The 27,557-nt window shown below is 29.0% G+C and overlaps 2 protein-coding genes across 2 annotated transcripts in view; both read right to left on the bottom strand.

Annotated features, from left to right (window-relative positions):
- LOC129975496 (uncharacterized) overlaps positions 1–8,341 on the bottom strand; it is a 71,147-nt gene extending 62,806 nt beyond the window's left edge. The window contains exons 1-3 of the mRNA XM_056088558.1: positions 8,318–8,341; positions 4,958–5,071; positions 1,032–1,112 (exon numbers count right to left, since the gene is read on the bottom strand). Coding sequence (XP_055944533.1) covers positions 1,032–1,112; positions 4,958–5,071; positions 8,318–8,341 — 219 coding nt within the window. The remainder of the gene's footprint in view (positions 1–1,031; positions 1,113–4,957; positions 5,072–8,317) is intronic.
- Positions 8,342–18,820: 10,479 nt separating this feature from the next.
- LOC129975495 (histidine-rich glycoprotein-like) lies at positions 18,821–19,252 on the bottom strand. Its single transcript, XM_056088557.1, has one exon. It carries the CDS (start codon positions 19,250–19,252, stop codon positions 18,821–18,823), a length of 432 nt encoding a protein of 143 aa, XP_055944532.1.
- Between the last annotated feature and the right edge of the window lie 8,305 nt (positions 19,253–27,557).

Genomic DNA, 27,557 nt, shown 5'->3' with positions numbered 1-27,557 from the left:
ATAATTTAACCAATTAATTGTTTCGACCTCTTCGAAAAATACGTATATAATTGTCTTAAGTATATATATTATAAAAATATAATAATTAGTTACAAATATAATAATTAAACAATTATTATATAAATAGGATATTTATATAACAGTTTAATTAACCACTTTATAAACTTGTCATAACAAAAAATTTAATTTTTCCATGGCGAGTATACTCGCCAAAAATAGATAACTAATGCTTTTCATTGTTCCTACAAATGTTTAAAAATTTGTCCGTAATTAATAAGAAACTAATTAATATTTAATTTCCGGTACAGTGTAGCAAACGTTAGAAAATGATAAAGTAAAGATTTGATCATTCTGATTGTCTGGCTCATTTCAAATTTTGAGAATGAGCCATAAAAAAAATTAATTTTTTCAGCATGATTAGCATTAATAAATATATTACAAATCGAATTTTTCTTTATTGAAGCCATTGCAGATTCTATTATAAATTAGCAGCAAACTAACTCAGCACAAAAAATCAATTGTGCTTTCAATACACAATTTGTTTATACATTTATTTTAAGAGATTGAGAAAAATAGACAAAATTATTTTAAGTATGAATTAATCTTTTGTAGGAGTGCCAATTGAAATTCTAAGCTCAATACATATGTTTTCATACCTTCTAGAAGAAATTAAAAGTTATTTCTTCTAGAAAATATTATGAATTTCAAGATATATTACTTTTTTATAAATATGATATATTTATTACAGCTTAGAGCTTTATTTCAAGAAGAGTTTAAATTTTACATCTACTTAAAGTTCATATGTATCCTAAATAAATTCAACTTATGGCTTAACATTTGGTGAAATCGAAACCGAATCCCTTGATGCCTTAGAAAAAAAGCATTTTAAACATGGCTATATTAAAAATCCTATAATACTCACATTTTAATAAAATACTTTCCGTCCAAATAAAAACTATCAAAATCACTCCAATCAATAAATGAAATTGCCAGTAAAGCCTTTTTGATAATAGAAACGGAATAACACTCACCCATGGGTCACTTGTAATAATTAAAGACATGCCAATAGACTGTTCATAATAGACATAAAAGACGGTTTTCTCTAATCCGATCTGAAACAAATGTATTTTAATTCAGATTCAGTTCAGTTAAATGCAATATTCAATAAGAACATGCCCATTAAACGGTTTTTATTAGCGTACTAAAAATAAAAATCAAAAATTTGAATGCAAAATAATAAACTAAGTGAGGCTTCGAAATTAATGATATAACAATAAACATCAAAATTTAAAATTAGTTCATTTTCAATATTCTATCGAAAATTCAGGATTGATATTTTATATTGTACAGGCTTACGACACTGACATTCTACTACTTTTTATTTTACTCATCAATTGCGTAATTTTATTTTTAATACTTGATTAATTCATTGCTTTAAATATCATGGTATCAACAATCTTTGTAAAAATCACAACAATCAAAATTAATCAATCAACCGAAAAATATTAGAAGTATTAAAATGATACATTTCCATCAAGAATATACACAAACATAGAAAATTTCAGTACTAAAGTCCACTAGGAATAAAGCAAATGTCTGATTACAAAATCTCATCTTACAGGAAACTAAGAAAAAGTTATTCAAAAAATTATTTCAAATGATTTTATATAGGTATTACAGAATATTTGTCAATGTGAATTTTTGCATAAAATATATTGAAGAAATCACAATAAGACGAAACTATGTAAATTTAAAGTCAACAGATTTTTTTAAAAATAAAAAGACAAACTATGGATATTTTGGCTGAAAAGAAATATAGAACACAAAAAATTCCAAACTTTCCTGAAAATATTTTTTAGTTTCCGAACGAAAAAAAAAATGTAACTGTATTCTTATACAATCTTTATACACCAGGTATTCGATTGATAAACATTATGAAATTCTATATCCCTTTGCATTATGCACCCTTAAAACAAGTATAAAATCTTAAAATAAGCATGTTGCCGATTTAGTCATACGAGAACAACAAAATAAATTGAGAAATTTCGATGCCAACTTTGCACAAAAATTTAATTTGGTTGGTTTTAAGATTGTAATAAACTTGTGATTTTTTTGTTGTAGTAAAATTGTTTAAAGATTGTAAGAAGATTCTAATAAAATTTATGATCCCGGAAAATAGCATTTTAAAGCATACTTATATGGAAATATAAAAATTATTGAGTGTAGAAATAAAATTAAAATACTTTTCTAAGGAAAACTGTTCAGAAATTAAATTTCACAATAAAAAATATTTAACATTTTCTCCCGAAATCGTATTTTCAACGTAAAACGTTATAAGAACTTACACTTAGTCGGTAGAAATACAGCAACAGCATTCTTATCGGCGATTAACACGAATTGCACGACAGGCTATTTGACCTAGAGCTACAAGAGTTGCATCTACGTACGAAAAATAAAAATATTTCTAAATATTTTTTTTTTAAATTTTAAATAAAAATGAACGGAAATTCGGGCATTTTTCTGTGATATCTTCTGGAAATTCTACTGTAAAAATAAATTTTTCAACATCATAGAGTTCAAAAAAACTTGATTGATACCGAATTTTAGCACAAATTAAATTTATTTTTAATAAATTTAAAAAATATTTTAAATGTATTCAGTTTGTTTCTCCCTTTTTATTAATTAGCATATATATTTTAAAAAATGTTTAAATCAAATAATTATATGAGCATCAGTACTATGAGTCTTTTATAGAGTATTCTTGAAACATTAATATTTTAAGAAAAATAAAACATTGGTAAAAGTAAATTTTAATGTGTCCCTTGCTGCGCCAACAATGCCAAATCGCCAATAAAGGTGGCGGACAAAAAAAAAAATACTTCCGAGGAACAGTTACGGTACCATTTCCCGCCATATAATTAGGACATTTTTACTGATAAGTATAGTTTATTCCCCCCAGACTGCCCGGTGCCTTCGGCATTTGTAGAAGTCACTGGGCAGAATTTTTTAACTTAAAAAAAAAAAAAAAACATCCTACGGCTTCGCTAGCACCGGGAGCGGGAACCTAGTAGCTTCGCTAGCACATTGAAAGTAAGGACTGGGTGGATAACAGGAATAGTACATAACCAAAAGAAAAGAAAAAATAGAGAAAGAAGCAATCGGAACCTTCTCCATACAAAATTTCAAACAAACATCCTTTTCCCAACTTCATCAACTCGTAAAAAATACATATTTCACTCATCCTTTATCCATTTTGCCGGTTCGATATCAAATCATTCTCCATACAAAATTCCAAACAAACATCCTTTTCTAACTTCATCAACTCATAATATATATATTTCACTCATCCTTCATCTATTCTGCAGGTTCGAAATACTATCTTCATCCCATTTACCCGACATACATTGCACAATTGCCGACATAACAAATAACGAAGGAAACCAGCCGTTAGAACACCAAAAGAATTACGAGAACTGCGAAGAATTCCATTGCAGCTGTCTTTTAAAGTGAAAATTCAGACGATTTCTTAAATCATGAATTCAGACGATATTTAAAGCTCATACTGACAGTTAAAAATTGCAAAAGAATAAATATTTTCTGTTCAAATTCACAGTTACATAAAGAAATAAGAAAATAACTTTATTAAATAAAGAAAGTTAAGCTTATAAATAATTTTTAATTATAATAAAGAACAAAATTAAAATCTTTAATCGATATTTTTTTAATATTTTTAATTTAACATTTTTCATAATATTGTTGTAGTTAATGTGCAACTCAACCATTGCAAAAGGTAAACAAAACCGCATTAGGGTTGCCATATTGGCGAAAACCTCAGGGACACACTATTCTTTACTTTATCCCGAATATTTTGACGATTACAATACTTCCCCCATACTTCGTTTACGAAAAACTAAAATAAAGTAAAGCACTAAAAACTGAACCCGTTTTTGCAGCGCGAATTACCAACTGCTGCTCAAGCAAAATCAAATTCAAATAGAAACAAGAATAGAATATGATAAGATTTAAGATGCTAATTTATAGCGGTTGGTAATTTTTATAAAGTGGAATTCAATGCAGATAATACCCACAGGATTTATTATACTACTCTTAATTGTGAAACAGACGAAACTCGCAAATGTACCACCAAAAACAAATTAGCAAATTGCTACCCTATGAGCAGGCTTGAATAATGTGCTTCTAACTTACGAGAAGAAAAAAAGCATATCTTTACTCTGTGTATATTAAAAATTGTTGAAATTATTGGTTAAAATTGAAAAAAGGAGAAAAAATTATCGACAACGAATCGCCAAATCTTCACCGTTAATTAATAAGTACTTTATTATATTTATTTGAAGCTTTGCGAATTTCATTATATGTAGATGTGGGTTCGAAAATTCTGATCCAAGAAAATTAAAATTAGGATTCATAATGAAAATGCCATCTTTACAACAAACACAAAACAAATCAATTTAAATATGAAATAATAACAAATAAAATAAATCCGACACAGAAATTACATTAACATCATCTAGATTCAAATTCGGGTTCTTACATAATATAGAAATCTAGAGATTTTGAAAATAGTGCAAATCGAGAGAATGGATACATTTATATTAGATTCTCTAATAACAATAAGAATTTAGAGCACAACATAATGAACAGCTGACAATATGTTATTAACACATTCATTGCTACAGGGGAATCGCATGCAAACTTTAAAAATTGAAGACAGTAAATATAATCACTTCAGACAATTTATAAAAGAAAAAGAAAAGTAGACTGATCCTACAAATATTTACTATGTAGCAAAATCAAGTTTACTTGAAGTCGCTAGTAAGCTTCTAACGACTAAAATCTAAATTCGCCATACAGAAAATAGTCATCAGCTAACGGCATCCGTCTGGAGGAATACGTTAATCATATTTAAAAATAAAATATTGCAACAAAATAAACTTACCGGATTGCCGCAGTTTAAAATAAATTCTCGATGAAAATCATGGATGGATTCAAAATCGCTGAGCACAATGTTGCTGCAAAATTTTCTCTCTTGCCGTTGACATCCAACTACGAACTAAAGGGAAAATAGAGTTTCAACCAACCGCACGCGCGAATGCGCGCGCAAATGATCATATTTGAAGCCGTCTTTCTAGAAGGTTCAGGAAAAATTACGCAGGTGCATTGAAAAAATGTTAGATTTCCAACGAACTGAATTAGAAAACTGCCTTTTCTCTTTTTTACTGCATTTTTTTCATACCAAATGTTTATAGCCCAGCATCCACTTGAATACAATTAGAAAAATTCCAGCATTTGTTTATGACTTTACTATATAATTATTATAAAATGATTCGAATCGTCTCCTTTTTTTCTTCTTGTTATCATTAAATCCTTCATTTTAAAAGTATTTAAAAAATTGAATTTTATATACTTAATTATTAATTTTTAAAAGATTCTTTTCAATTTTTCATGTACATAAAGTAGTAACAATTCTCTAAATAATAATTCTTTCCGATTCATTATATTTTGACAAATCTGAAACTTTTCTTTGCATCGTTTGTCTAGCTTAGGTGAGACAATGCCGGTTCGGCATTTTTTTACTCAATACCAGTTGTAGGCATGTTACTGTATGTTTTTGACATACAGTAACATGCACATAATGAATCCTATTTTTTAATAAACGTCTATATTTGACTTCACATTCTTAGCTTAATCAACAAATTATTGGTTTATTTTAAATTGCTATTTTTTTTATTTTAGTAACTTTATGAAATGCATATCTACCCGTTTATTATGCAACTATTAATCAAATCATTATGAAATTCAATTAAAAATAAATATTTTCTGAACCAAACTAATAGAAGATGGATTGCATTTAGAGAGCGCTAACGCTGCTACAACTAAAACATAAATGAACTTAACAAAAATAGAAATAAATATTAAGTTCAAATGCAAAAAAGGAACCAAAAAGAAAGAAATGTTGAATACGAAGAAGAAGACATGAATGATGAAGATGGATACTGAAGACCTTTTCGAGGGTCACCCTCAGGCAGGAATTCCAACCAGGGATTTTTTCTGTGAGGAATCTAACTATCGTCCAAAATATTGACCCCTCGAAACCCGAAAGTACCATGAAATTGGGGCTTGGATTTTCGGGTCCCGAAGGCTGAATATTTTGGACGATAGTTAGACCCCTCACAGAAAAAAATCCCTAGTTTGAATCCCTATCATTTCTTTTCATTCTTTCATCATTTCTTCTTTTTGGATTCATCATTTCTTTCTTTTTGATTCCTTTTTTGCATTTAAACTTAATGTTTCTCTAATTTGGTTTATTTATTATATCTCATGCCTATGCAGCGTCCACGCTTGTACACTATATTATTTAGAAGGTGATTGAGGCTTCTGACACGTTCGCTGCATAATTCATGCCTCTGACTAGAACCACTATAAAATAAGATGATTACTTCTTTGCTTTCTTTTCGAAAATGACAAAGACGACATCAAAACAAGAATTACGCCAAATTTTGTGAAAATACGACGGCAGTGCATGATTTTATTTCTGACTTCTCTAATATATATTTAAATTCATGCGTTGCTATTTGTCAGATTGTCACGTCACATTGTTACAAAATGAAATTCAGAATAATAAGGACACCTGTTATATATTGTTATATGATATCGACATGTTCATATGATATAAAATTCATTGTTAAAAATGAAACTAAATTAAATTTGGAACGATAATATTCTACGGACAACAACGGAAAATTATGTTCTATCACTTTATTATACTCAGCAATATTTTACACTTATTCCTAAAATGACAGAACTTAATTTACGCCCTTACGTCCCTTTCCATCTTTTATTTGTGCACGTAGAGCATGACAAAAGCTGTCTGAATGCGCTCGATTTTCAAAACAACACACCACGAAAATAATTATACTTCTCGTTATAATTAAGATGGAAGAATGATTCAAACGTCATTTATAACAGGAAGAATAAGAATTTTTTTTTTAATTCAATAAAATTTTGCAAAATTTGAAGATTTATGTGTTCCCGATTCCCTTAACGCCTATGGCATCAAATAGGATCTATTCACTCTTAAATAAGTTTCGAATAAAATTACAACTTCCTTACACCAATCTATTCAATTTCTTCTTTTTTATTTTCTATTTCTTTATATATTTTCTAAAATAAAGTTGGTATTATTTTACAAATCGATCCCAGCACTTTTCGAATATTTTTGGGTAACCAAATAAAAAAAATTCTCAAAAATTTTACATTTAAAGAATTCGTTGCAAATTCAAATTCCTGCATCTAAATTATCTTCATTTTCATTTTGGTCAGAAAGAAGCAACTATCATTTTCGATTTAACTTCAAAATATGGATTCAAAATAATAAAATCCATTTAATATCCTATTTGTTCTCTTAATCAGTGTGATAGAATCTGAAAGTGTCATTTATGTTATCTGTAGTTCCCAATTTTTCAAAACAAAAAATTTTCTCGGGCTTTGGAGATAGTTCACTTTTAACCATATTAAGATTTTTATGTTATTTCATTTTTCTACTTGATTAAGGTAAATGTGTTTTGACTTTATATATATATAACATGGGTCATAATCATAACCCTCCAGTTTTGAAGCCGAGAATTTAGTAATATCATCCATTTCATAGCACGATACAACGCTTTCAAATTTCATAATCCATAATTAATTGATAATTCTACCTTAAAACTTCTTGCAAGGTATGACGAGCAGTTGCATCCCTTTCCTTACATAATGCATAAATTTCAATCTGAAAATAAACTTCAGATTCAATGAAATATTTTTTAAGTTCAAAAGATTTAATTCATTATACATACTTAATTAAAAACAAAAATTTGGCTCCCAATTTTTAACCAAATCCAATGAAATTAGACTAAAAATTCTCCACCAAAATCTCTACGGAGGAAAGTTGAAAGCAGGAACAATACTCATTGGCTGTGAATCATTTTATTAAGGATAATGTCTCGCTTTTAAGGAAAAAACCCGGAATATCCAAAGCTATAGAACATATATCCTCCTAATTAGATGCCACATCTTTTTTGGACACTTATTATTATTCAGTTCTTAAAGATCATCATTAATTGAAGATTTTTTGATCCGATAATAAATTTATGTCAAGTTATACGTATACCAACTTTGATTAGAAAAATATCAAAAAATGTTATTCCACGCACTTTTCTGGCACTGTATTATAAGTAAAACAATTAAGGATAGGACATTTAAATTAAAGGCCTTGACAATTTGAAATCAATTGAAATTGGGATATATGATTAGTTACTTTAGCAATATTCAACGAAGACATGTTAACATATTTCAGAATGTTCACTCTTTTTCAACTGATAATTTTCTCTTATGATTGAATTCTTTGTGTATGATATTTTCTGGCAATTGTTTGTTGCTAAGTTAAATCAAATTAAAATATTGTTTCTGATCTAAATAAACATTATTTTAGACTGGCCCTCATAATTTTAAGACGTGATGAAATAATGTCACCAGCAGCAGATTCAAATTTCCATACCACATCAATTACCAGACTTTGAATCTTAAATAATAAATTTACTATGAACCAGTCCAACATACATAACTCATTTAAGTGAAATTCTGTCTTCAGCCTGCTACGTTCCTATCCTGAAACTCAGACATCATCACTAAAGAATAACGATTGTCATTTTTTAAAATTTTATTTATTTATTTATTTATTTCAACTCGTATAGGAGGAAATATAAATCCCCTTTTCCTCCACTTCCTCATGAATATACGGAATATGTTTGGTATTTGTTTCTAGCTTATCCCTGAATGTTGTATAAGGTGAATCCGATTGTCTTCTTGCATTTTTACTCTCTTATAGCGAAGTATAGAAAAAAAAATATTATAATCATCAAAAACTTAGAATACGATATTTTGATAAACCTTCCTAAATTCCATAAACACATTTTTATAAAATTTTTGTCTGTCCGTTTATGATAAAAAGTAACTTAAAATTTGCTTTGAGCTAGACGGATGTAATTTGACATAAAGCTTTACACCAAATATGTAGATTTCTATCAAATGTAGAGCAAAATCTATTCAGATCTAGCCTGTTAGTCCGGCTTTTGAACATCACTACTAAACAAATACGATAACTGCAAAACGATGTGAGCTAGATGGATAAAATTTATTACACAGAATAAGTATCTGTACTGAAGTAGATACTAATTATGTCTATTACAGTACTAATTTGTAGACACCTATCAAATTTTGAGCCAAATCCAATGAGGGGTTGGCTGTCTTTCAGTCAACATTGAGAAAATTTTAACGTGATGACTAAAAAATGCAAAGAGTTAAATATATCAAATTATTGTGTGATTTTATGACTTTAAGTGTAGTTTTGCATCAAATTTTGGTTTCATTCGGTTGAGTAAAAACATGTAAATTCACCTTTATTAGAAAGTATGCGAGAAATTATTAAAGGGACAACACTTACTGGTTTAATCTCCATGAATTAAAAACTACTAAGAAAAAGAGAAGCCATGAACATCATCAAAACGAGGTCGTTTTGAAGACTGCACGTAAAGGAAGCGATAAAATGTACAATATCTGGATAATCATTAAGAGTTTTAAAAATTTAATGTGATGTTCTTCATGGTTTTTAATTCTATTCTTTTTAATTATTTATGTCTTGTTTTTGTCTTTCCTTTAATATAGGATGCTCACTATTTTATAAGGATCATATTTCAGGCCTTCAAAAAAATGTTCGTGCCTCTAGGGAGAAAAAGAAATTCAAATAGTAGATATCAGTATGCCTGTCGAGATGACGCCAGAGCTTGACATTCCTCTGAACCGTCAGTCAATGCAGATCTGTGTGGTTTGTCAAAAATGTTGAAAGCGTTTTTGTAAAATGTACAATTCTGAATTGAACGATTCAATGTTATTGAATGTTTTACCTTTGAGGTTTCACTCTGAATTAGATAATAATACTTCATTAGATGTGCGAAAATTATGCTTTCAGTGTGGAGAGTCATGAGTGAATGAGAGTATGAAACTGACTTAAATAATGTGCATCTAGAGATGGAGGACCTTAAGAAAGGTTGAATACCCACCCTCTATAATTGACGATGGTCTACTCAAAAAGGGTATCTAGAGGATAATATTTGCAAGAGAGTTCAAATATCAGAGAAAACCAATTCAGTTGCATCTGCATAAACTTAGGAAGATTCAGGAATTCTGTAACTGATTACATCGGGTATTGAACGGGGACAAAAAAATGACGCAGCGACTCAATTTTTACCATGCCAGAAGAAGGCTTAATTCCTGAATCAGACTTGACTAAATTTTGATATGACTAAAAATGGACCTTAAGCGTTATTGATCTTCTTTTTTCTTGGAAGCATTTGTCATGAAATGAAATATTCGCTAATGGAAGATGCTGCTCTGTGTTTGCTGGAATATGACTTTTATTGTCCACTTCGGATACCTAGAAAGTGGCAAAACCATTATAATCGAGATATATACGTCTTGGTTGCAAGAGTTTTCAGATACTGTTTCGGAAATGGTATTAATAAAAAGAATACTGTCATGAATGTGCCGATCCCTGTTCAAAATATAAAAAGGGTAAGTAATTTTGTTTTAGCAATCTTCCATAAACACATTTTTATTATTAAATTTTTATTAGTATTATTTAGTGTTGTGTTTACTGTTATTATAGAGGTATTATAAAAAAATCTGTTAAATTCAAAACATCGTAAACAAGTAGGAAAAATATCCACTACGCGATAAGTTGCCAGCCATTATACTTTAGCAAAGTTTAATTCAGTACCAAATTAGGTAATATATCATCTGAAAAAATGTAAGTTTTGAAGCCATACTATTTAAATGGCAAATATTCCTGTTGTCCAGTTATTCTTGTTGATCGCTATAGTGTTGCAGCATTTTAAACTCGAAATATTCTTAAAAAAACGAATTTTATAGTTTATCATATTCAGTTCAAAGGAGATACAAATCGCATCAGTAGATGCATGTGAAACTTTCATATGCACCAATGACTGGAAGTGTTCTTTAGAAAATAAATTTACAAACCGTTTTTATGTCAAGAAATCGATTTTCAAATAAAAGTTTGCACTAAAAGTGCATTTCAGATATAAATATTACTCTAAAATTAATTTTTCAAGTAATAAGTAGTGTAAAATTTTTGGTTTTCTGTTAATTGTAATATGCCAGATATTAGTGAAATCGATATAGTTATTCTTTTAAAATTCTGTGGTTATTAGCTATTGAAAGTTTTCAATTATAATTTGTCTATTAACTTTCTTTAGTCTTTTTTAAATTGTTTTGTGGTCTTAAATATCTTCTGCTATTTTAATAAACTATGTTTATAGGCTGGCACACTATATTTAAACTCTATCACATTACGTAGTGAATGGAAGAATTAAATTCTGTGCACGGCAAATCGTTTTACTTGCAGCTCTCAAATTGGGAAATCGATGTTTTTTTGGGTAATAGATGCTAGTTTTATGGAAATTAATTTCGACCTTCGTTGTTTGAAATAAAAATCTTCTCATGAATATTTTATACCTATATTTTTGAGTAAAATGCGAAGCATTTCTATAAAAAGAAAAAAAATCAAAATAATAGTTGTAGAGTAGTTCACGTTATCCAGTAAAAGATCATTTTTCCAATTTCAAGATCATTTTTCCAATTTCAAGATCATTTTTCCAATTTCAAGATCATTTTTCCTATTTCATTGAAAAGGTGAAATTTTTAATCTTAATTCATTTGCAGCCAAGCGATTATGAGCGACAAGACAGTTAACGTGTTAAAGTTGAAAATGAGAGTAAATGAGTTAAAAAAAACCCCATTCATTCCTTATTTATTGAATTTTAAAACTCAAAAGTGCTTTTATTTTTTAAATCTAAAAACTTTTTAGAACATGTCTTGTAGGAAGGAGTACATTCGTAAATATTTATCATCATACATAGTGAATATATACCGTTCCATATTTTCTCAACAATTAATATTGATGATTTTGTTTTACTTGATAAACTGTGTTCCGAGTTTTCTCTATAAACTAAATATTTCATTCTACTGAAAATTTTGTAGTATACATTAACATTAAATGTTTCAGTTAAATGAAATTTTAAATGTTCAAATTATTGGATTGACTCTTAATAAATTTAAAATATTTGTATTCAGTTTGGTTAGCATTCCTAACTTATTTTTTCCATTCTAACTTATTAATCCGTTTTTTATCTCAAATTAATCCATATTACTCTATTCTAAAATTATCTTATTCATATTCGAACTAGTTTTTATTAATACAACACAAAAAAAAATGTTTGACCATCTTAAGGTGTATGAACACACTTGAAACTTTGAAAATCGTTCAAAATATCGAATACTTTTATGTTCTCTGATCCTTTAGCTTTCAAACGATACCAAGATGTTGTCAATATTCGAAATATTTCTCGAGTTATAATTATTTTTCTTGAGGTGCTTTCATTAAAAACTCTAGTTACGGTGTTTTTAAAACTCATTTTATGAAGAATGATATTTTTACACAATGTTGCTCCATTCAAACAATTATAATTCAACAATAAATTAACCAAATACAGTTATTTATATATCAAAAGAATCTGTATGAAATAGCGGATGCTTTGTGCCTCAATCAAAGTTTTATTTATAGAAATAAATTTTTAATAGCTATTTAAAATTTAAAATTACAGAAAAAATCTCGCTCTTTCTATTTATCGTTGATGAAAAAATTGTTTAAAAAAACAATACATTTTTATAACTTTATTGAGGCATACAACATGAAGACTAATATTAGGCATAATTTACAACTAGAATTGTGTGTCTGTACAAATTAGAATTTAAGATATCCTGTTTCAAAAAATAGGCTAATTAGCTCATTAAATATTATTTAATTAATAATTAGTGTAATATGGTTTTTTCTCACTGAAATTGGTTTTAACATATATTAATGACCAACTGTGAAAAAACTGGATTTTTAAAGTTAAAATTAAAGAAAAAAATCTTCTAGTGTGTACGTACACCTTAATTCTCATCCATCAAGCGAAGGTATAAGAATTTAATCCCTAAGAAATTCTTTCGAGGGTACCCAAGATTCTCTTTCAAAAATCAGCACTTGTTAAAGAAATCCTTAAAATCTTTTGATAAAAACAGCAAGGAGAAATTTTCTATCTCTTGTGATCAAGTCACTTCTGAACTTTCTTGCTGTTGTGATCTGATGCGAAACGTTTCACCTTTAGCTCTGTGCAAACCATTCCCTCCCGAGGAAAAACGGATATTAATTCCAGATTTGTCTGTTCACCACCACATCTTCAAAACTTCTTTATATATATAATATATAAATCGGAAATACACGAATTACTTGCATATTATTTATGGAATTCGAATTTTCATGTTCCAATTTAAGATGAAAATATATTTTAATACAATATTTTCATCTGACGGCTCGAATTAAAACATATGTAATATATTTAATTAAAATTAAAAATATTAATACTATGTTGTAGTAATATGTCTATTTTGAAACCTGCACGTTTTGAAAGTTAGCGCATAACTCTCCTAAAATTTCACTTCATTCATTTTTCTGCACATCTGGCAAGCGCGTTTTGTCACTAATGAAAGGATTGCTTCATGCAACTAAAGAAGTATAACTACAAATATTCAAAGCATGTATTTAGAAGATAAAAGAAAACAAATGATTAAACTGCAGTACACGAAATTCGCTACCATGATAAAATTTAAAGCAAAAAATATAGAGGATTTGATAAAAGCTTGTGAAAAATTAGATTAAAATTTAGGTTTTTAAAATTGTTGATTTGAAGCAATTGTTCCTATTTTGATTTGTTCTGATTCCGATTTGTTCCTTATATTATCGTTTTACTTAGAAAGCACAGAGCATTTGGTTTGATGCTAAGCACAGGAAGCAGAATTGAAAGTGGATTTAAAAACTTAATGCAATCTCATGTATTGATGGATTTCAGTTCCCGTTTTAAAATTTCGATATATTTGTTTTTGGGAAACACCATATCTTAATGATACTGATTAATCACAACTAGGGATTCCAATACTGGTATACCGGGATACCGAATACCGATATTTTGAGACATTTGTATGATTTTGTAATACCGGTCTTCACAAGTTTAAATACCGGTTTTTCGGTATTTACTAGAAATTTTTAAGGGGGTCTGGGACACAAAAATCGTCAAATTTTCGATTTTTTTTTAGCTGAAAAAATTTTGCATGCTTTTCTGCTTAAAATAACATTTAATCACGTTTCTGTCTTAATTAGAACGAGAGATATCATAATTTTTGTTGACCATTGCTTTGAAATTCCAACTGTCAGAAAGGCGTTGCCATGGCAAGTTCATCTCTTTAAATGTAAACAGACATTTCCCGGCACTGTTTTAGCTTAATTTTTTGTTTTTTTATGAAATACATTTTTAAAGAATTTATTTTAAATCCTAGATTTAGTTTGTATACAACTCAACTCCTTCAATAATGAAGTGAAACGAAGAGATTCAGTGTTTATTAGAACATCTGTGTTTACATTTCATGAGACAACGTGCTTTTTAATTTTCTGCTCTAAAGTTTGTTTTCTTAATTGTAAATGTAAAATTAAATTAAAATAAACACTTGTGTGGAAGGGAGGCGTCTCTTATGCATCTGGAAGCTTTTAAATGTATTTAAATAGTTTTAATTCTTATAAATTTTATTTTTAAACTTGAAACGCATTTTTAACCATGTTGCGTTTTTTCATTATTTGTTGTGATCAAATTGATATAAGTCCAGATCATATAAAGATAGAGGTCTGAAATTTGAAACACATACTTTTCAAACTGTTTTCCTTAATTTTGATTCAGCAAATTAAAAAAAAAATTGTTACTTTTCAAGATATGAATTTTTTTAAAAAAAAGTACCCAAGATTTTTTCAAAATTTTCATTCAAAATTTTTAAATTTTTTTTTTAAAATTAATATTTTTTAAATTGCCGAATCAAAATGAAAGAATATATATTTGTGTTTGATTTAATGAAAAAATTTTGAAAATTGATCAAAAATATTTTGAGTTATATCGATTTAAAACAACGTCACTTTTTTTAAAAAAATTTAAATTTTAAGTTAAAAAAAAATTGAAAACTTTTGCGTTGTGATTTTGCTTATTAATAAGATGGTTGATCAGTACAAAAAATTTCAAAATTTTAAATTAATTAATATTTTTTTTTTTTCAAAATGTGTCCCGACCCCCTTAAAATGGTCTCCACTATATTTCAAGGATCGCCAACATAGCAAAATAGTATACTTTTTTGTGTTTATGTTTCCCTAATGGGCGAAATTAATTAGCTAATGGATGGTTTAATTAATTGCTTATATCTAAATCAGCGAAACATGGATTATCCCTGAAAGAAGATATTGTAACCATAACGACTGATGGAGCAACAGTTAGAAAAAAAGTTGGAAAGTTGATTGGTGCAAATCAGCAATTGTGCTATGCTCATGGAATTCAATTAGAAGCTAAAAAAAAAATAAAGAACGGAAGAATCCAAATAATGTGCATATATAAACTTCGGATTCCAACTTTAAAGAGAGTAAGGGTAAAGAGTGATATTGACAATGAAGATAATGACAATATAATTGTTGAAGAAGATATTGATAGTGAGGATGAAATATTAACCCATCAAGAATTGCTTCTTATAATTTATGAAGTTCGAAAAATCGTTAAGATATTTAAACGTTCCCCTATAAAAAAATGACATATTACTAAAATATATACTAACTGAAAATAAAACAGAATATATGTTATAATTAGATTCTAAAACACGTTGGAAAAGTTTACTCCTAATGATGGAATGATTTTTGAAATTGAGAAATCCAATCCAAAAAGCAATAATCGACTTAATTCTGTAAATTAATTTTTCAGATAGTGAATTCGACTTAATATCCAGAACTGTATCAGTTCTACTTCCAATAAAACTGACTATTGAGACATTATGTCGGAGAGATTCTAATTTATTAACAGCTCATGCAACAATAAATTTTAGGTTGCAGTCACAGAAAGAACAGCACGTATCACTATCTGAAGAATTATATATTGCATTGAAAAATCGCACAGAAGACAGGCAAACCGAAATAGAAAATGTCTTATGGTATTTACATAATTATAATTATTTTAAAAATGAAAATGAAAAAGAAGAAAACAAAATAACCAATTCAATCTGATTCAGTTTATAGTAAATTTTCTTAAAATTTTTTACCCACAAACCTATTCATATTTAGAATTCGATTCAGTTATCGAAGATCATGATGATACTAATGTCGGTAGTGAAAAGGAATTGCCTCTTGATCAAAAATTAGAATTAGCGATAAATAAAGAAAAATTCAACGAACCAAAATACAATACAGAAATCAGCTATATCCAAAACCATCCGACGAGAAATCGATTTATTTGAAGATGAGGGATTTAGAGGTAAATACTTGGAAAAAGTATATCGCGCATCGCTAGCAGTACCACCAACTAGCGTAGATGCCGAACGAGCGTTTTCGACAGCTGGTAATTTTTACACAAAATTACTTTTCAGGCTTAATGACAGTATAATTGATGCATTATATTTTTTAAGATCACATTTCAAAAATTTGTAATAGTACCACAAACTGAATAGTGATATTTACACTTTTTTTGTGTTCTTTGTATACTGTTTGTTCCTTTACTTTTTTGTGATTATTTATATACTGTTATAATTTATAAGTTACAAATTATTTTTGTGATATTTACACTCTCTAATAAAACTGGCAAATAAAACGAAGAAACACCTGTGTTTTCTTTCTTTTTCCAAAATTTCTAATACCGGTATTAAAACCGGTATCCCGGTATTAAGATCTAAAAAATACCGAATACCGGTATTGAAATTTTGGTTCGGTATTGCAATCCCTAATCACAACAGCTACATTTGGCACTTATCACTGTATTTGTAAGTTGTGCCGAAATATAAATTTCTAGTAATTTTAATACACATGTTTCTACAATTACCTTCCAAACGATTAATGCAGTCTTTTCGTTACAGCTCATGTCTTCTCAAATGGAATTCTCAATGAAAGCACATAATTCATATCCAGCCATCAAGTCACGCTCAAGTCATTTCAAGTTGCCTCGTTCCATCGTCGAATGTCATGGTATATTTCCAAGCTGCCGACTCGTATGACAACAAGCTGCCGATTCATATAATGAATACAACAAATGGATTATGAAAAAGAAAATGGAGCGCGGGACGCTTATTTAAGCATGCCATTTCCACTAGAACTTTGCTGTATAAAGTAAGATCTGATGATTTTAGAATATTTGCTTATCAGAAAGGGCTGTAAGACATTTAGGCGATAAATCTTTCTTATTTATTTAGATTACTTTGGGATATGATTTGATGCATCTTAAAATTTTTTCGAATAGTTAAAATCTGAATAATTGTAATTAGAAAAGATACAAAATAGCAAAAAATGAACATCTTGCAAGATAAAACGATGTGTCCAAGAACTATTTCACTGCCATCGAAAATTCAATATTATATAAACGATGAGTAACTGAACCTTTTTGGTAGATTTTTCAAATTAATTTAAACTCATAAGTTATTAATTAATGAACTTCATTTCCATTTCTTATAGAAGTCTCAAAATAGGATGCTAAATAAATTCAGAGAAAAAAAGGTTAATAAAGGTAGTTTTGATTAACAAGCAAAATTATTTTTCCTATTTTTATCATGGACATATGGAGATCATTTAAATCAATTTTCTATGAGATGCAGTATATGGTAACGATCATTTGCATCTTTAAATAAGGAAAGATGCATATCATCAAGTATGTTATTTAAAACAGTGATGGAATAATTCACTGTCAGCGGTTTGTTTTTCGCTAAACAATACACGTCTTTAAACAATTGCCAGGAAGACAAAGGAAGAGAGATTTTGGAAAGGCATGCAAAGGAATATTTGAGAGCTATTTTATATAAAAAGCAACATAATTTGTGAAAAGTAATTTGGTCGTCTGTCGTTTAAGAGATTGAAATTGTTAAGAGCTCTTTATCAATTCTGAAAAATTCAATATGTATAGCTATACTACATTAGGAGTGAATGTTTTGGGTTTTCTAGGACGTGTAGATAATTAGAAAATCTTTTTGTTTCACATACAATTGATTTAATATTTGTCTGTCCTCAAAACGAAAAAAAAAAAAATTTAGATGCAAATATAATTGTATCGTACAAATCAGTACAGAATGGATGGTAGTGCCACAAATTTTCTCCCAATTCTATTTTTCTATAAATACAATTTTATTGCATTAGAGACATCAAAGCATCGCTGTAGGTTATCGCTACCCTAAAATCATGCTAATAAATTTTTAGAATTGTATGTTGCACTGAGTGACGTTGTTGCTGCGGTATGTGAAATTTCTTTCCTAGATTTCAATGCGTGGATTAAAAATTTTAAAATCCATTGACTTAGAATAGTGGCAGGAGATTTTATAATGAATGTCACTGGTATTCATAGTAGGTAAAGAGTGGAAACTGTACTGGATTGGAAAGGGCTATGGGTTTGTTCGCTGTTAAAATTATGATCCATTGTATTGTAAGTAATGTATGCTATTTTAACTGTGTGGGTCACTTTGATGTAGGAAACGTGCTGGAATTGTGTGGGTCGTGGTGAAATGGATAATGCTGATGGTAGTGGATTTGTGGGTGTTTTGGTGGAGTTAGTAATACTTATGATAGTGAAAGCGGGTATCCTAGTTGATTTCGTCATGCATGTGATGTTAGAACAGTGGGATTCGTAGTTGAATGGGTAATATGTGTAGTATTGGAACTATTGCGGTCGTGGTGGAGTGCATAACTGCATGTGGTGTTGGAATTTCGCTTGTCGTGGTGGTGTAGGTAATGATGAATGTATGTGGTGTTGGGATTTCGAGTGCCGTTGTGGTGTGGGTAATGAGTGTATATGGTGTTGGGATTTCGAGTGTCGTGGCGGTGTAGGTAATGTCTGTATGTGGTGTTGGGATTTCGAGTGTCGCGGCGGTGTGGGTAATGAGTGTATGTGGTGTTGTGATTTCGAGTGTCGTGGCGGTGTGGGTAATGAGTGTATGTGGTGTTTAGATTTCGAGTGCCGTTGTGGTGTGGGTAATGAGTGTATGTGGTGTTGGGATTTCGAGTGTCGTGGCGGAATGGGTGAGACATATTGGAATTATGAAGAGAGTGGGGGGGGGGAGTGGGTTTATGTGTGTATGGTGGCGAAAATTCGAGTATTGTGGTGGAGTGGGTAAGTGCGCGTGTGTGTGTTGCTGAAAATTCGGGTATTGTGGCGGTGTGGGTAATGAATGGAACTGTATTAGCTGGTGTTTCGCAGTCAAAAATATTGGGAATGTCAGAAAGGGGTTATTATTATGAGTTGTGCTGAGAGAGAGTAGTTTGGTAGGTGGAGGGTCAGAGTACAGAAGCGTTTTGTGAGATAATTATTTTATTTCTTGGCAATGTCCTAATTTAAGGACGAAATGTCATAATTAAGTTTTGTTTGAAAAATTATGTCAAAGAAATGTTTTTAGGGTTAATTTGATAAGCTCTTGTAAATCAAAGCTTGTTACTCGAAATTTTCTTCCCTTTGCCAAAGAAAATAAAAAAAAAATACACCCCTACACCCCTGAAGGAATTTTCATTTATTTACAGGATCTGAAAATTTGGGTCGTAGGAACAGTTCAGCGAACTTTTTTTTTCTTTATAATTTGTTACTTCGATGTTAAAATTCGAATTTCTGTGAATATTTCATTCATTCATTTATAATTAAACTAAATATTTCAAACGGATATGTCTTTTGTATGGGTAAAAATAAGAATTCATTGGAAGTGAATCATTTAAGAATGCCTACATGATGGTCTCGAAAATGAAAAATGCCTGCAATATTTTCGGAATGATACGTTTTTATAAAAAATCAGATTATAAAGCCTAAACTTAAATGGTTATTTAAATGTCAATTTTACTTAATAGAATTTTTCATATTAGAGAAGTTAGGAGAATCTCAAGCTTAGTTAGGATTTAACACGGATTTTAGAGTTGTATTCAGCAAACTACAGAGTTGAATGTCTTAATTTTTCTACTTTAGAAAGCTTGGCCCAAGCATTCTATACCAATCATAGATTAAAATCTTTTAATTTCATGGTTTTATATAAAACTTTAGGAATCTTAATCTGTCCTGTCTAATATTGAACAAATTTGTTTTCGGAAATCCCTAGTATTCGAATGCTCGTTTATAGACAAATCAAGCCCGGCAGCTTAAAGGAAGTCTTTTCAAAGTTTTTGAATTATTAAAAAATAAACCCTTGAATTATCTTTCTCTATATTTTAAAACATTTCCTAAATTTACTATAGACAGTTTTTGTTCAGCATATAAAACAAAGTATTTTCCAGGTACAAAAGTATCAGTATTATGCAAAACAAATTTTGTGTATTTATATAAATCTACAATATATTTCATATGTCAAGGCCATTTGACGCATCAGATTCTAATAAGTCAGTTTTATCCTTCCGATAGATGCAGTAAATTTCAGTAAAAAGTAAATACAGACATGTATATTATGAGATAAATTTCTACTTAATAGAATGAAAATGTAAAACCGCTCTGTATAAAAGTTGCTTCCCATCTCAAAAGTGTACCATTTTTTGAGCGCGTTTCTTTCTTATTTCTTACAATATGATTATAGCTACAATGTTAGAAATTGTGCTCATATCTACCAATGAAATGTCTAATTGTTGCAAATCTCAAACTTTTACCAAGAATCTTGATGGAAAACTGAATGAATCGACAAAGAATTGTACATTGAGCGGAAGTAAGACAGAGCGCAGCACAGGCCTTTTCGCAAGAGAATTAGCTTTAGGTTTAATAGCTAAGTATGAAATCCAAAAAAATCCATAAGTAAGAGCAAAAATTTAGCTCACTAGAGTGATAGTTCACAACTCTAAAGGAAACATTGCTGTAGATAAGAGAAAAAACTTCTCTATAATTATCAGCTTTGATCTTCGATTAGATGTCACAAACGTAAGATAAACCATGTTTGGATTTCCTCCAATATTGATAATACAATCTTGAAATTAAATAGGAGCTCACATTAAATCTGATGAAGTTAAAAACCTTTCATGGGAATTTTTTAAGCAATGAATTTCGATTCGATATCAGAGAATAATTAATGATTTTGGGTTCTAAAAATCAATAAAAAATATTGACAGGAATGGTTAATGATTATTGGATATCAAATAGCAGCGATCTGTTATTTTTGAATGATGAATGCTTTTTTCTGTTCTTTTAAATATTCATGTATTTTCAGTAACCGGAAATTAAGATTAAGGGATAGTTTTCAGAACACGAATCTTATCTTTCCTTTGTTTTTCAGCTGTTTTAACTCCAGAAATGATTCTAACCTAACGGTTATCAATTTCTTCTATTAACGGTTTTCTATCTTGAGTTCGTTCATTTAGAATCATAAATTCCAGTATTTCTTTTATGAAGTTTGTATTAAATTTCTTCTTGAAATAATCTCAAGAGCCTTAAATTTTTGACCCGATCTCATTTTGGTCTCAAAATATTATCACTCAAATACAAAATTAAGCGCTTATCTCATTCTTTCTACTTAATTTCTGGTAAATATCCATCTATAGCAGGCATTATGCCACATTCCAATTCGCAATTCGACACAATTTCGAACATCGATGTCATAAAAGAACCATGTATTTATTAACGTATCATAAATAAAAACATAAATTGTATGGAAAGCGAATCTGCACATTAAGATGGAATTACTTTTATATAAGGGTGGATTTGTTGGTTGTATCCAAATCGTGCATCGAAACTGGAATGGGTCAGTTCTCAAGTATATGGACAAATATTTGATTCGTTTTAATGAACTCGTATATGTTGATTACTTTTAATGAACTGAGCTATGGTAATTCGATAAACGTAAAGCCAGAATGAATTTCACTTAAATGTAGATGCCTAGGACTTAGAATTTGAGTTTATTCAAAATAATTCCGAAACAAATTCGTGTTAATTTTTATCGTGTTCGACGGCAAAACGAATATCATGATTTTAACTAGAATGAAATGATTTCATTTTCTTTAAGGAAATGATTAATCCCTAAAGCAGCAACGAAAATGAGATGAAACATTAAACGATTGCTATCAATTCAATTTTTAAATCAAATAAAATCCATTTTAGATGATTTATTTAGCTACTAATCTACATAAAATGTTGAATTCTCAACTGTAAGGAAATATTTCAACGAAATCCTTTTATTTGATAAATTGTTCATTCTTTTCCCTTTTTGTTTTTCAAAGTTGTATTTTATTCCAATTTTATGAAATCAAAAATTTTTAAAATGCATTACAATCATATCCTGAAACTGTCTGAATGAATAATTAACATTTATTTCCTGATGTCACAGCTGTTTTTTTTCCCCAAGGATTCCAGAATTGATTGATCTGTCTAGTGCAATCTATGACCGAGGTATCCTGTACACCTGTGACATTCTAAAGCGATTGTGGATAAATAAGTATAAAAAGGTCAACTTGCCATGAATTCTTCACAAACTTCAAAGCAAATGAAACTCTAAAGCAGTCTTCAGAAAGGAATGGATTTCGTCATAAAATACACCTTATTTTTTATTTATAAGACTCTTCATAAGTGATCTAATAAATCATGAAATTTCTAGATATTCAGATGATAGTTGATCTATTGAACTATCTAAACTAACTCTGTAAAAGAAAAAAAAAACCGGTATTTCTTTTATCTGTTATTTCGTTCACTTGTCATAGACAAGCTCGCTGATGAAGTCAGCGATAGAAAAGAAATATTGCTGACTTAACTCAAAATCTTCCTGAAAATGAATGGCATGCACAAATAAAACAATGTTGAGCTTCTGAATAGCTTACATATTTCCTACTCCTTTATATAGTTTTTATATTTTAAAATGTTAAAAAAAAAATGTATTGATCTGCTTTGGTAATGAAATTCGCATAGAATTTGGAAGAAATAACAGGAGGAAAAAAAATTGTTTGGAAATAAGCTATCAAGAATATTTAATTTCTGAGTAACACTCAGGGAAACGGAACAAACCGAGTTAGAATAAGGATTAAAGTCTTGAGTCTTTGATATCAAACTTTCTATTACAGGAATTGAAATCTATACAGTTCGAAAATTTTAAACATTCTTTCTTAGATTTACTTTGGAAGTAATTTTTCTTCAGATATTTCCCTACGACTAAGACTTTAAAAGAACTTATACTGTGTGAAGAAGCAGAAGTATCAGTTTTCGACTATATTATCACTTTCAGTGTTTGATATTACCTTTCTTCTTAACTACTTGCAACGTACGACATATTATGAAAATTGAAATTGATTTGCTCTACAAAATTTGACTGGTTAACATTCCGGCTTATAGATACATTTTATTCAATAGCTTCGATCAAAAGAACACACCTGGATATATGCAGTAACCATAAATTTTTTTGGTATATAAAAATAAGCATGCTTCAATTATGTGGGATTGAAGCTAATAAATATTCCGTATATTTACATAATTAGGGAATAAATGCCATGTACCGTACTTTGTTTCAAGTGTTTGGCCTGAGCAATCCTTCAAATGTTGCAAGAAAAGAAAATTAGAATGCACGTCTCTGCATTTATACTCAAGTCGAATCTAACGTCAATGAACCCATAGTTATATGGATTCATCATCGTTTGCTGATTATTATGCTACAGAGAAAAACTATTCACACGTTGCTAATGATTCCTTAAATTCAGACACTATTTTCAGTTTTAGACCAATCTTAGATCGAGGCCAGATTTCCAAGATGTGCAAAAAATATTTAATCTGGAATACGAAGACAATTCTAAAGTTCAAGGACTTGGTAAGTTGAAATTCATTAGTGCCAAAATAAAAATGTTAAACCGAAAATGAAAATATTTGTCATTTAAAGAAAATGTGTATTCATACGCACTTATCGCTTGCACTGCATTTTACTTTTGCTTTGATCTGATACATGCAGAGGCCACGGAAATAGATTAATCTTAATAGAAATATTTAGTGATTAAATAAATTTTACTATAATTTAAAATATTTAAGAGAAGAGTTTCAATTCCATATTTTGATACACCAGAAACATATTCTTAAAAAATTATCTAATGTAGTCATTGGTATTGATACAGAAACCTTGTTTTTTGATAAATTTGTGTATAGTTAACTTCGGCAAATCACTGCTCTTGCTATTGTTTTTTCGTTCATTAAAACGAATACATTTATTTTTAAGTTGCATTAATTAACATTTTCTTTTCAGATAATGTTACAAGAAGTTTAGAATAAGATGGATCTGTCTCAACATTGCTAAGAAATGATCTTATATCGACATCAAGACTTTGGAGTTCATGGCTCTTACATGCATATCAATGGAGCAACATCGAACAGTATTTTTTGCTGACAGCTTGGGAACCTTTGGAATTATAACTCTTGCAAAATCTATTAAGATGTTTTACTACTAATTATAAACTCGAATTGGCAGCCGAGGGAAATACAATTTGTCTTTCTTTAAAACTATGTGCACTGATTTTTTTTTAAATTTTATTTTACATTGCTTTGATCCGAAACTTTACAGGTGAGGAAAAAATTCGATTTCCTAAACTTAAAAGGTAAATCTCGTTTTAATACGCAACTGTGACCATTGCCGACGTTTATCACGAAATGGAAGCACATCTCAGGCTTTCCTACTATCTTTTAAAATAATGACCACCTGCAAAGACTGGTGTTGAATGTTTATTTTTCATGCTCTGAAATGATACTTTACAAAATATTTTATTTTCAAACTATTGCTACGAGTTATTAAACTCAAATTTAATATGAATGTTTAGCATTTAAATTAATATCTGCTTTTAAAATCTATTTATCAAAAATTTTGTCTAAAATAACAAAACGAAATCTGTTGGAGTCTAATTCACGGCTTTTGTATAAGCAAGTTCAATAAGTCTGTTTCGATACAGTTTTTCAGCATTTTAAAAACACATATTTTATTCTGCTTTTAGCTTTAATATCATTTTCAAGCTTTCTCGTGACTCACTCTCTGAGGCTGAGTTTAGCTGATCAGATTCATAATGAGTTGTTAAAAATTGGACTATCATATTGGTAAGAATCGATATTGCTAAAATTCCTCAAATAGAAAGTCATGATAAATAGTATTTAAATATTTCCTTCGTTGTTTCTTCCAAATTATTAAAATAAATAATTATGCAGCTAATCTACTTTTGTATACAATACTAATATTTTCAGTTTATATGTGAGAGCTAACAATCAATCGAAATGTCCAAATTACAGGAACTCGAATTACTTCTAGTTTTATTCCTTGAGATTATTTTAATTTCTAAAAATATATTGTATTCTAAGTTTTGGGCTTGCATTTTTAAAATGCAGATTTATCTTTTTCAAAAAGCTAGCGTCAGAATGACTGTCATTCTTTTCATTGGAGCTTTTGATGTTTACATTTACTTCATCCATTGTCGTCTGTGGTTGCGAGTATGTTACTATCACTTAAAATTGTGATAAAACAATAGTCTTGAATTTTGATAATTTTGTGAATGTATGTGTATTATTGCTGTTATATTGATATTCTATAAATTCACTCAATTCTCATAGAATTGGGTGGGGGGGACTTTTTTTTTTCAATTTCAACTAAATGATTTGATTTGTAAAACTAGAAATAGTAGAGTATCGTAAAAATCTCAATTACTATAGCATCGCTTTGTAAAGAATGTGTAATTTATGTAAGAAATTATTCCTTATATTTGTATATTTGTCGGAAAAGTAATTTCAGTCTTGTGTGTTTATCTTACTTATTGTTCAGAATTTATGTTCAAAGAACTTGTCATCCATATTTTAAGAATCAAAGTTACTAAAATTTTAAGACATTTATTTGCTTTTAATAATGAATTTTTTCATATCACAAACATTAAGTCTGAATTCTTAATGATTAATGCTCTAAAATAAAATGTGTTGACGATAATTGATAGTCTTTGCTGAAATGATGATGAAAAATATTGATACTTCTGCGCACCTTTTGTAAATGGATATGGAGAGAATTGGATAAATAAATGTTTTAATTTTAATTGTTCAAAAGAGCTGGATATACAGAAATGAAAGAGTTTGAAAAGGGGAACGACCTCAAAAATGAATCATTACTTTTTATTGCATTGTGTCATTATATAGATTGTGCTATGATATATTAATAATAGCTTTGAAAAAACATTCAATAATCAGTGTTAAAAGGAATCTGAGGATAAAGTTTGTTAAAGAAAGAATAAGATAGGAAGTTTATTTCCAACAGTAAATTCTATGATACGTCATATTTGTTACAAATAATTGACATCTGGAAGCTTTATAATATCTCACAAAAAAAAAAAAAAAAAAAAAAAAAAACTACATTGATGTTGTGTCTGAATTAAATTGTATATTTTAGAATTAGGAAATATTTTTAATTCTGTGATTAGTATTGTACACGTGATTGAGTTTTGTGATAAAATGGCTATTCCTTACCTCGATGTTCTGGAACATTTAAATCTAAAATCACATAGTTTAAGATATTAAATTATAACCATCAAACAATAACCTGCAATATAATTTAAATTTCTGGCATTAACACTTAAATTTCAGCTATTTCTTAAATACTTATTCATAATTATTTAAGCAAAATATATCGTCAAATCACACCTCCATTTGTTGCATCCATTACAAATTCTTTATTATAATATCCTTTATTGCTTAGTTTACTATAAAAAAAAATAGATGAGCATAATGTTTTTAGAAGCAAAATATAAGCATAATTTTTTTGTAATTATCCTTAAAATTTAAAATTCTGATAACTTAGAAATGCATTAAAAATATATATAAGGAATTTGAAAGCTCTTCTTCGGTGGTTTTCAAACAAAGGATGACTTATGGCTGTGCTAGCTAGTCAATCAGAAATCCATCAGATTAAGAAAAAGCATTTGATAGCCATGCCTGATCAACATGGCGATGGATATGCTTTAAAAGAATCTTAAAAATTTCCAAAAACTACAGTTGGGAGTATAATTACATATGGATAGCATTTTTGTATATGAAATATTTCGGAAATCTAGATACCACTGCTTAACTTTCAATCATGTTATTGTAGCAGGTCATAATATGCTATACCGATTAGAATGGATGCAATAAATGACAAAAGCTTAAATTTTCTTTAATAGAAATTTTATATCTAATAATACTATTAAATTTAATAATTCTGACATACGTTTTTATTAATGTCTTAAATTAGTATTTGATTAACTTAAATGTTTAGTCTAATTCTTTTATCATTATGGATCTTGAAGTCGATTTCTCCCACTGCTAGATTACACCCCTCGTAAAAAAAATGAAAGTCAGCTAAACGAATCAATCAAATGATAGTTACGTTTTAAGGATCAGCGGATTTTTATC

The sequence above is a fragment of the Argiope bruennichi genome, chromosome 7 (assembly GCF_947563725.1).
Source record: "Argiope bruennichi chromosome 7, qqArgBrue1.1, whole genome shotgun sequence".
In the NCBI taxonomy this organism is placed as follows: Eukaryota; Metazoa; Arthropoda; class Arachnida; order Araneae; family Araneidae; genus Argiope; species Argiope bruennichi.
This window is presented reverse-complemented; position numbering and strand designations above follow the sequence as displayed.